Genomic DNA, 12,279 nt, shown 5'->3' on the forward strand with positions numbered 1-12,279 from the left:
GGAATGAAGAATATTAAATAACATTCATCCACTCTTATCCATCCTAACAGCTACCGTGTGCCCCAAGATGTCCCCCAAAACATTCCTCTTTCAGCACTGCCTGGATGGGTGTTAGGAGGTGGAGAGCTGGAAAGGTTGGCACTCCTACACACAGCACAGCATCAGGAGACACTGCTTAGGATGAAGATGAGATCTGCCTGGATAGATGACTAGAGTGCATTTTAGTTAAAACATGACAGTTGCAAACAACTGATCCTACAGAGACAGCCGGAGTAGACATGAACGTAAGGGCATTCATCATGGAAACCATATGCCATCCCAGCCAAGCTCAATGTGTCACATTTTTCTCCTAAAGACTGGTCGGTGCTTAAAATCGCCAGGAAAATGAATGATTGTTACTTGTCACATTGGTGGGAGGAAGAGTGAAATCGATCATGATGTAAATATGCACTGGAATGGGCACTTCAGGGAAACTCGAGAGTTTCCCAGTCACAAGGGAGACAAGGTCAACTCATGAGTAACCATCAAGGTCTATAAAAATATTATACTCCAATGACATCCTTACAATTAATTTATCCATGCCAGTCTTAAGTGAAAAACACTGTCACACCAATTGAAAAGGAAAACAAACAAAAACCCTGATCTACATCCTCTGTTCAATTCTCCCATACGACAGCTGAACTGGAGTACTGTGCAACAGGCTGCCTGGTCTGGGGTTTTGTGGCGTGCACCCAGGCTTGCTGCAAGGCTAATCACATCATTCAACATCTGTAATTCATGCTTTCCCAGTGGAAAGAAGACAGAAAAGCTTCCCACTCAAAAGAGAGAGGTGATACAGCATTGCTGTCATTGCTAGCTCTAATAGTGGTGGTGATTAGCGATTCACGATAATGACATAGGTAATTAGCTCCTCATTCAGAACAGTACCACTGAGCTACACATGATCTCATGAAAACTCATCTCTTATGCTGGGAGAAAAGCCTTCCTCTACTGAATCCAAAGCACTGTTCAGAGCAAACAAAAAGGAGCACAAATCTCAGGAGGACTTCAACAAGAATTCCCAGAAAGGAGTTTAAAAAGTCTTCAGAATTTTATGTCTAGAACAACAAAAGAAAGAGTTTAAGAACCAGCTTCATCTCGAGTCCAAGTATTTCAAAGGAATGAGCAAAAATGAGGCACACGGGGGACATGAGCCCCCCAAAACTGCCAGAGAAATTCAAATGGGTGATTTGCTAGTTAAGAAACTAGCCAGGCCTACAGATGTTTGACTGCCTGAGTCACTCAGTGGCCAAGGGGAATTCTCCAAGTGGAGAAAGAAAATTGGCCAAGACCAAAGGCTTAATTTGTGAGCTTTGTTACTTGAACATGGAACGGGGCCCAAGAACAGACTTGTTATTTGACAGCAGCCTGTTAAACAGCCCACATCACTCAGGAGCAGTGAGGGACGGGCTGGAGACAGCTGATGGAATACACCAACTCCTTTGGCTGCTCAACACGCGAGTTGCAGGAGCATCACTGTAAGAGACACAAGCCAGAGGAGCAGCAGTTGCACAGACTCACTTGTTTTGTGCCACTCAAGGACTATCTGGGGGGGGGAGAGACCATGGAAAGAACCTCAACAAAAGATTCCGTGCCAATTATCTACCTAACTACCTGTAAGCCTTCAACAAGAACAATGCTGAACTATAAACTTCCATAGGATGCTACAGTAGGAACCCAGAGATACACTTATAGGACAGCTGACAAATGAACATGCTGGCTGATAAAACTTGTAAGATGGACATGAAACTACCTGCATTTTTTTTTTTTTTTTTTTCAGTAAAAAACAGATTTCTTGTGCTTCTGCTCACTCAGGGGCTGTACTTTACTCACCAGATCCTCCAGAGCCCTAGGATAACCTCCAAGCACAAGGGAAGAGAGAATCTACGTGCAAGCAGAAACACTTAATGGGGTTTTAAGGGTGGATATCCACTTCCTACCATTTGTTCTGGTTAATCAGCTGTGGGACAGAACTTGAGTTAATTTTTAGTTTCATTCTCAGGTCTTTGTGTTGAAGGGGTTTGCCACCTTTTCCCAATCCAACCAAACCCCTACTTTGGTTCGATAGGACAAGAGGCAACGGCTTAAAGTTGCAGCAGGGGAGGTGTACGTTGGATATTAGGAAAAATTTCTTCTCAGAAAGGGTGGTGAGGTATTGGAACAGGCTGCCTATGGACATGGTGGAATCACCATCTCTGTAAGCTTTCAAGAAAAATTGATGTGTTGCACTGAACAGCATGATGTAGTGGTATGGTGGAGGTGGGCTGATGGTTGGATTTGATCTTAGTGGCCTTTTCAACCTTAACAATTCTGTGATTTTACTGCTTGGGTGAAGCTCGTTATGACAGCATGGTAGGCAGGTTCCTGCTGAGCCCCTCCTTGTGCTCCTGCCATCCCGCAGTGCTGCAAGGCTCCTGGGATTGAATTTCCTGCCTCACCCGCGCAGTCCTGCGAAGCCCCTTGCAGCTTGATTTAGCAGGGCCTGATCTGGTTAAAAACCCCAGCATTTCATTCACTAACCACATCAGCACCCAAGTGTCTACAGAAAAGCAGATTCTCGCTCCAGGGAAATAATTTGTTCTGCAGGTTCATATCTCTGTCTTTTGTCTTTCTGAAGAACAGTAAATCCTTTGTAAGTGGAAATCTCTGCTGGATGCGGGAAAAAAAAAAAAACCCAACACCTTTATGGCTGTAACTGTTTATGCAACAAAGGACACAAAGCCTTGGCAGTGCTAAACATTTATCTCACCTACTGCAAACCTGTACACTGAGAGACAAAGACACAGAGAGAGCCCTGGCAGAAAGGGAGCACATGGAGAGCCAGCAGGAGCAAGATGGACACTGGGGCTGAATTGCTTACGGCAGCACACAGGAGGTCAGGAGTCAGGGGGGACGATGGGGGGGAGAAGAGAGCTCAGTGTTCCTTTCAGTACAATCACTGAGGTGGGTGCCAGTATGTTTAAAATAAAGAGGTGCAGAGTAGAATGCGTAGAACTGAGGTTTCTTAGTGCTGAAGACAATAAAATTGTAAGGACTCTCACACTGTCCCATCAGCTGCATGAAATCCCAAATACACCCCCTGTTACCTGTTTCGATTTCACCTGGGGCTACAACCAAAGATGACCTTGGGAATGTTTTGAGGGGAATGCCTGTCTCCCCCCAGTATACAGACCCACCTGACTGAACTGGTTCATCCATCCTAACATCCCCCACTTAGGGATAAGGACTGGCTCACTCAATCCTGCATGGCCAGAGCTGCTGCTACTTCCTCCTCACTGTTCTTAAGAGGAGGACAAAATATCTTCCCTCAACCAGCTGATAAAGGATGAAAGTATCATGGCGAGATTGATCTCTCAGCACTGAGCTAGGCTTCACAGTCACTTTTATCATTGAACACAGAGGAAAATGCTTCAATTGCAAGCCAGGTATGGGATACATCTTGTATTTCTAGAAAGAAAAGAGCAGAGGTGAAGCCTTCAATACATCTTCCTTCCTTTTATCATTGCATGCAGTTTATTCCAATTTCACTTTGATTCTACCTACCCTGATTTGTGTGATTTGAAGTGCTGTGAATGCAAAAGTTAGGCAAACCCGGCCCCAACAAGGCAGCAGTGGGTGTTGAGGGGACATGGACACATCATTTATCTCGTAGTATCAACAGACAGTATCAGCTCAGTGCATGTGCTGGATGAACAAGTGGCTCAAGCTTCCGGCTCAATCAAAGCAGTCCCCAGGCAATACAAATTTTGGTCTCTTAGGTGTCTTTCTTATCTTACAGGCTTTAATTTCCATTGCAGCATAACAGAAGGACAAGTAAACATAGAAACAGAATCATTTAACTCAGAAAAGATCTTTGAGATCATCAAGTGCAAACGTCAACCCTACCTAAAGGAGGCAGCTCTGGGTAATCAAAAAGCAGTTTTGTGCCCCATTTGTGCTTTAGAGTGGAGAAAAGAGGGTTTGTACTCCACAAGAGGATGGTTTGATATGAGGCTTTGAACCTTTCAAAGTGGGGCTTTGCACTATCCAGTTTGGGGGCTGGACTCTGAAGCGATGCTTTGATACCTCAGAATGGGAGTCTGATTCCCAAAAGAGACTTTGTGACCTTCATATCAGGCTTTCCCTCTTGGCATGTAGCTTTGGGCATGGGAAAGGAGGCTCTGAGCACTAAAAGGAGACTTTGGGCCCTCATGAGGGGGGTGGGAGGGGCGGCCATTAAAGGAGATTTGGGGCCCTAAAATGAGGCCTTGGCCCCTAGAATGAGGCTTTGAACACTAAAAAGAAGGGATCTGCCCTGTCAGAGAAGACCATGGACCCCCAGTTGGAGGATTTCTACCCTAAAAATAATGCCTTGGGCTCTAAAATAAGACTGAGCCTAAAAAATTACGCTGCAGGTGATAAAACGATGGCTTTAGAGTCCAATTATAGGCTCTGGTCCCTGAAAATAAGGGTTTGGTGCTTAATGAAGAAGCTGTGTCCTGTAAAATAGAGTCATAAATTGTCCTGAGTTGGAACGGACCCCCAAGTGACCAGCAAGATCATCCAATCCAACCATCAACCCATTTGTCCTGTCATTCGCATCCCTTTTAAACACAGGCAGGAGAAAGAATGAACTATGAGAAAGCAGGCAGTTCCATGTCTTTTAAGGATAGCTCTTCCTGTTAATAGTTAACAGCAGCCAAAGTCAGATCGCAGCAGGTAACAGCAGACTTGGAACAAATTTTCAGGGAAAATGAACGATTGTCTCTGTAATGAGATAGAAGGAGGACAGAAGAACACTTTGCCATTATGACAAATTAATCAGCCTCATTCTCCTCCAGCCTCTGCACATCTCGCAGGCTGAAGTTTTACGATCTCAATCTGGCAAAATTCCTCAGGCTGGGAAAACATGTCACGAAACCCAGCAGAGCAAGTCATCAGGACAGCCAGTTCAGCGGGGTCCAAATAAGGCTGTGCTTCTTCCCCTCGAGCTGCTCCAGCAGCCACAAGGTCTCAGAAACCCCAGGCACTGCTGTCAGATGTGGAAGCAAATGTCCCCTAGGGAGACCTGAACACAAGACAGTGTTCAACACCACTGCCCCCAGAGCATCATCTCACTGCAGACTGCTCAGAACAGCGGGCAGCGAGGAAGAGTGAAAGCACCATTTACCTGACCCTCATTTCACCTGCAAGGTGCCTGCACGGTCTGTGGCCGTGTCCCTTGCCAGGCTCCTGCTGTTACAAAGATGCTACAAGCATCGAAAACATCCCCCTGCCGTTCTTAGAGCAGGTGGTCTCATACAACACGAGGCCATTGCAGCACATCACGGGTCAGAGCAGGTCTGAAACAACATGAAGGCAATACTTCAGCAGGGAAGATGCAAACTGGCAAAGCGTGCCACTCCACACTCTGGTCATGGCAGCCAGATGAGTAAACCTCAGGAAAGATCATTACTCTGTATTGGCTGCTCTGGAAACACCTCAGGCTTCACCATAAATATTTGAGGATGTGACAAGCAGCATTTTTCACACTCACAAGGCACGGACTCACTATTCCAACCCATCACCAGCAGGCTGCCCTCTCCTGACGGTGCTCCCACCGTCTCATCACCCACATCACTCCCCACCGCTGTGGGAAACAGTGCCAGAAAGCACTTAGACTTGAAATAAATCAAATTGTTTCCATCACAGCATCCCATGATAACATTTATCCTCCTTGCATTGTGTAATCCAAAGCGTCGAAACAGTAACAAATGCATCGCCCAGAATCATTCAGCTCATTGCCAGGTAAAATTAATGTCCAATTCAATCCAAGCAGTAGGAAACTCAGTAATCCCTTCAGCCCATATCTGGGCTGAGGGGGGAACAGCATCAGGATGAGAAAAACAGCTTTTCAGTCACTGCAAAGAAAGGGAAACCACTGGGAAGATAATGGTGCTTATGGAGATGGATGGGAAGAGCCACCAGATGCCTACTGATATCCTGATAGTAAGAAATCAATGCAAAGGCATACAAATGAATGAGCATTGGTCAGGACTCGCCTACTTCAAGGGAGATTTTATTTTCTCCTCACTGGAAACCACAGAGCCACGTGCAGAGTTCAATAAAACAAATTCAGGATCATCACAGAGCATTTTCCAGTTAGCATCAAAGATAGCAAACAAAAAACAACTTTGTGTTTTGGGGAAAAGTAAAAGGTGTCTCAGGTCAAATCTTGCTAGAATCATAGAATCATTCGGGTTGGAAAAGACCTCTAAGGTCACCAAGTCCAACCCCAACCCAGCCCCACCATGCCCACTGACCTCAGTGCCACATCTCCATGGCTCTGGAATACCTCCAGGGATGGTGATTTCACCACACCCCCTATGCTCTCCTGGCCTTCCCACAAATCAGCCATAGCATTCATCAAGTGCTGCTCCAGATAAAGTTAACCTCGTTTCTCCTGCTCCATTGATTTCCTCAGGGCAGTTGAGTTTTATCAGTTCATAGAGAGATCAAACAAGCATCAAAGAGTGAAAACGGAAAGCAGGGAGAATTCACAGTGAAAAGTACAGAGGAAAAGTCCCAAGAAGGAACACAAAGCTGTATTACCTCTACAACACTGCAAGCTGGATGCTGTGCTCCTGCTGGAGCCCCACGCCTTTTGTAAGCAAGACAGAAGGATTGTAGGAGTTGTTTGAGCTGCAGTTCACTTGTGATGGTGGTCACTTTATGTGTGACCAGCACAATACACAGGGAAAACTGTACATCCTTCCATGTCCATAGGTTGAGAAAAGCACACTCATACTCATGACCCACAACCTGGCCGGGGCGGGGGGAAAATAGCTACCAACTTCCCAATTTCCCAAGGCAGATATCCATCGTAAGGACTGTGGTGGGCAGCCATGACATCCACCTCAACACATCCTGTAAAGATACAGGAGAACCCAGCACTCCTATTGCACCATCGGAAAAACAGTGTTCCCAAAATCTGCACCCCATATCCTAGGACCATTGGGGATATCTCAATATCTGGTGGCACAAGGAAAGCCGAGCTGTGCCAGCAGTAGCTGCAGAGCTTTTGTCAGGAACAGGAGAGGAATAGAAGGCAGAGAGATCCTTTTAGAGGGGGTGCTTAAATATTAGCTGCTGACAAGAGCACCAGCAGGGCTTTGATCAGCACGCTGGAGGAGGACACTCTGTACAGCAGAAAGAGTCTCATTTAATCTGAATGATAATGTCCACATGCTTTTAATTACCTCTTTAGCCATGTACTCAGAGGATTTTGACATCTCATCTGTGGCCTGAGATTTGGGGTTATTTTTATACCAACTTTTTACTAAGACTTACATATTTCCAACCTCCCTGCCACTTCCCTGTCTTTGCATTTATTATAATTCCAGAAGCAGCAACAGAGGGGAAAGGTTGTTTGCAATTTACTTTAAAACAGGTATCATCTCTCCTGTAACATCTGCATTGCAAATGCTGCCATGTTTTGCTAGCAGAGGAGGTGCAGGATCCCAACCAGGCCAATCTATCTCCACTGCTCAAACAGATAAACCCAGGAGCTAAGCCCACCTTACGAGGTGGTATTTGCCCATTGCTGACCTGGGTTCATAAGCAACTCCAGAAAGGCAGAAAATTCCATTAAGAGTTATAGAAAAATTCTGTATAATCTAGCGTCAGTAGGAAGCTAAATAACTCTGCTGTCATTTCATCTTATTCATATTGCTGTATTTTAGTGTCCACATACCTACATCAGGAATGTGCCTTCCTTATTGTCCAGCACAGAGTACAAATACATGAGAGAAAATGACTCAAAACCAAGGACAATGAAAAACACTCTGGTAAAAGGCTCTTCTGTGGCTTTCCAAAGTACAGGGGCATACTGAAGATTAACTCTTTAATTCTGACGATGAATACTCATGGTCAGGCACTGGAACAGGCAGCAGAGGGAAGTGGTAGAATCACTGTCCTAGGAGGTATTCAAGAACCATGGAGACGTGGCACTGAGGGACATGGGCATGGTGGCAACGGGTTGATGATCAGACTTGATGATCTTACAGGTCTTTTCCAACCTTAATGATTCTATGAATATGGCAAAAGACCGAAAAATCAACAGTAACAAAGATCTCAAAAGAGCCTGTGAAAGCAGTGATCAAATCTTGGCCCCCTCTTTCCACCCCACTGCTCCCTTTGTAAAGTGCAGAGAGGGAAGAGGGCACAGCACTGCACCATCCAAAGGCTGTGAGGTGCTCAGATCATGAAAATAAGCAGGCGAGAGAGCAAACGCTGAGATCAACTGGACTGTGGACTCTCTGTAGAAGCCTAAACCCTAAATTAAGTTTATTTTACAGAAAGAAGGTGGGACATCGCTGAGGGTCCCCACTGCAGGAGCCACCAGCTGACGCTGTTGCTGTAATGGGGATTGCCTTACGCCCTTGAGCCAAACTCTACCCTGTGAAAGTCAACATGCCTTTACCAACAACCCCTTCTCTCTGTTGCTCTCTTTCAGTGATCAAAACCACGCACAGAGACTTGTGCAAAGAATAACCTCCAGCTAAAATGCGTATTTTTCTGAAGTATTGTCTGGGGCTTTCTGTTAGTAAATATGACAACAGCCTGTGCCTTCAGAAGGTCTTTCCCTCTCCGGGCCATTCCAGCACACACAGGTTTCTTCATTTCTCAATAGCTGCAAGCCCACCAGGAGCCTGCTGAGCAATGTGGTCAACACCTGCGCTGCACGGTTTATTTTCTTCAGTCTCTCCCCAGGAATTATTCTATCCAAGGACATCGAACCACGACACAGAATAAAATTTAGAAGCTTCCCTCTGCGAAGAAAATGTCATTATCCTTATGACTAGCAAAAGGAAACTAGACGTGCAGAACTGCCTCCTTACTTTTCATCCCCTTCAGAAGATAGACATTTATATAATATTCATATCTTGCCCCAAGCAACAAGAGGCTTTCAGGAGAGCCAGTCCGAGGTCCCCATCTTTCAGTCACCAAACACTCTTGCATCAGATGAAGGAACAGGAGCCTGCAGGCTTCCAGGCTTTCTTTTAAATCACAAGCATCCATTTCAGCCTATATGGGCTGAAAACAGAACAGAAAAGATGAACTACCTAATGAACCACACTCAACCCTGCCTCTGGTTCTTGCTTTAAATCATATGTCAAACACACACAGCCACTAAGCTCTCCTTTGCAGAGCATCTGATATGATAGGATGTCTGAGGAAATGCTTTGATTCAGTGGCGTCCACTGATCATGGCCACTATTGCTGCACCAAGCAATCAATGTGTTGGACCACTCAGCCTTCTCCATGACCTCGTCTTGTCAGACAGAGCATACATCCTCATCCTCAAACAGAACTGCCTTGCTGCTTCCTACTCCTCACCTCAGCTCTTGCACTAGGATGAGGATCTCTAACAAAATGTTGAACTTAAGCACAAATCTATTCTTCAGAAAATGATTTTCTTTCTCTAGTAACTTAAAGAGCAAATGTGCAGCATCAAAAGGCATTTATCAGCTAACAACATTAACTCTTTTCTCTCTTCCTCAGCTGCCAAGAGACAGAAATAAATCTGCATCTTTACAGACCTTCGTAATGGAGATCACCTGGATAAGCAAAGAAGAAATTGTGTGCAAAATGAGGTGCCACAGTCTAAGAGCTCACAAATCATTAAGATGAGTCAGATTGTTAAATGCAGATCAAATTTCCACAGACGCTGGGGCGTTCCAGCTAGGCTTCAAACCTGGCAGCCTGATCTCCACAATGGCCCAGACCCAACATTCATGGCCAGCAAATGCAGAATCCTTGGCTGACCCCTGGAATTTGAGTATCAAGAGACCAGGATGCTCCTAAAATCCAGACACTGGCTTAAACTGCGTGAGTTTATTTAAAAAATTTAAACTGTTATCTTTTAATTAGCTTTTGTTTGAGCTTCTTATTTCCCCATGCTGCACCAAACGCAGTGTGAACACTGATTTTCAAGGCAGCACAAGAGTAAGCAGCAGCAGAACAGGCCCAAGTTGGTGTAATTAGAGGAAGATTACTTAACATGTCATGATTTAGAATCATACAATTGTATCATAGAACCATAGAACGGCCTGGGCTGCAAAGGAGCACAATGCTCCTCCAGTTCCAACCCCCTGCTGTGTGCAGGTCACCAACCAGCAGCCCAGGCTGCCCAGAGCCACATCCAGCCTGGCCTTGAATGCCTGCAGGGATGGGGCATCCACAGCCTCCTTGGGCAACCTGTTCCAGTGCCTCACCACCCTCTAGGTGAAAAACTTCCTCCTCATATCCAACCTAAACCTCCCCTGTCTCAGTTTATCATCTCAACAAAGGATTTCTTGCCAGCTCATCCTGTGACCTACAGCTCTATAGTGTCACAGAAACCAACCACAGCAAGGGAAGGGCAGATGGGGACAGGGTACAGCATGTTAGATCACTCATCTGCTCTTTTTTACCTACATCCTCTCCACAATGCTAAAACCAATAATTGTTCCTTCTGGTATCCAGGTAGAGGCAAAGAAGCTGTTAGTGCCTTACCCTGATAGGACGCCCAGCACCAAGTTGAGCATGAAGAAAGAGCCGATGATGATGAGAGGGATGAAGTAAAGCCAGTTCCAGGTATTTCCTGCAGCATCGTTTGTCTGGAAACCAAGAGAAGAGGAGAGAGACAAATAAATATTAATGAGCCTCAGAAACAAAATACCATAAATTGCAGAGCAGGAGGCACTGGTGATTCCCTTCAGATTTCCACGGGGACGTGTACCATTGATACATCAGTTAGCTGTGGCAACCAGTTGCAATACAACTGCAGGTGATGCAATGAACCACTGCCTGCACCACAGTTTACTCTCAGCTCCAGCACAAGGGTTCATCTCTAACTCTGGAAGGGGCCAAAATTGATCGTTGCAAATTTTAGCACCCTAACTTTGTGTACCTTCTACAGCATCCTCGTCCTTACCCACCACTCTGTGTTCCTTCACGCCGAGCATCAGTGCAGTATCTCCATCTGGAGCACGGGAAGGAACCACAGCCTTCCACTAAACCAGGCTGCATGGCACTGTGCCCAGGGTCTGCACACATGGAGCAAAAGACAAGAGGTCTGCAAGAAAACAAGGCATCTTCAGAGCGACTGCAATGCCACAGCTGCTTGCTCAGCAGCTTGGAATTGTCATCAAAGCTCTGTCTGAAGCTCCCTGAGTAAGCAGCAGCCCAGATTAGGGGGAGGGAAGGGTGGTTGGGTTTGTGACAGTTTCTGCATTCACCAAGCACAAGGGAGCTCTTTAAGGAGCTGCTGAAAAGCAAAATGCCACACAGCATACTGAGAAAAAAATGCAAATTCTGCTCTTGTGAGTGAAAAACACAGCAATCTGAGAATGTCAGGTGGAAGGGAGGGAGAATGGGAGACATACAGAGACCCAACTACATTTCTGCTGCTCCTGCCTCCTCCTGCAGTGGGCACAGAATAGCATGACCTACCCATTCAACCAGATTAGATGCAGGCAGGACTATTCCAGCTGTGTGTGCTCAATTCCATATCAAAGTCTTTGCTTAAGTAGAGTGCACCCATGGCACGGGTGACCAAAGTCATCACGTTTCATGCAGGTAATAACACTCATAACACTGATGCAAATCAATACCTTTGAGTTGTTTCTAATACAGCGCACAAATCCTTCCTCAAGGAATCTTTTCCAGGTCAAATGAATGACAAGCCTTTCTCCAAACAGCTAACATCTTCAGAAATACCCATGTGAGTGGGTCACCCAAGAGGAGCAGGGACTAACCAACCCAGCCACCTACCAGCCCTGCCAAAGGCAAAACTACTGTAAGACAGAGAAACGAAGAGAAAACAGGCTGGGAAATCGAGAGCAGAAAGGCAGGAAAACTCTGTTCAGCCTGTTATCTCCTTACAGGGATTTTGATGCCTTTTCCAATAGCTGTCATCACAGCCCAGCTTCCATTCTCATTTTGCTGACTGTGGTGGCAGCCCTCATGTCACCCATTGCACAGCAAGGCTGGGAGCTGCCATCGGCCAGGCAAAGGGGGCTGAAACCCAAAAGGAAGAGCTGGAAGAAGGGAACAGATGGAAGAAGAGAAACCACATAAACATGCAAAGAGAGTGCAGCAGGTTCATTGCTGCCAAATGATCGTTTATCATTTATTTATTCATTTGAAGCCCAAACTTGGCGACAGATCCACAATTCCATGCCACGATCAAAGCCTTTAAAATGAAATGTGCTGAAATACAGCTAATTAACCACCCTG

At 45.7% G+C, this 12,279-nt stretch overlaps 1 protein-coding gene across 1 annotated transcript in view; it reads right to left on the reverse strand.

The window, feature by feature from the left end:
• The window catches only part of CACNA1B (calcium voltage-gated channel subunit alpha1 B), a 251,358-nt gene that overhangs the window by 121,120 nt on the left and 117,959 nt on the right, over positions 1-12,279 (reverse strand). The window contains exon 8 of the mRNA XM_042879063.1: positions 10,555-10,658. Coding sequence (XP_042734997.1) covers positions 10,555-10,658 — 104 coding nt within the window. The remainder of the gene's footprint in view (positions 1-10,554; positions 10,659-12,279) is intronic.

Source organism: Lagopus leucura, unplaced genomic scaffold, assembly GCF_019238085.1.
Source record: "Lagopus leucura isolate 7727_CA_CO unplaced genomic scaffold, USGS_WTPT01 Super-Scaffold_100022, whole genome shotgun sequence".
Taxonomy (NCBI): Eukaryota; Metazoa; Chordata; class Aves; order Galliformes; family Phasianidae; genus Lagopus; species Lagopus leucura.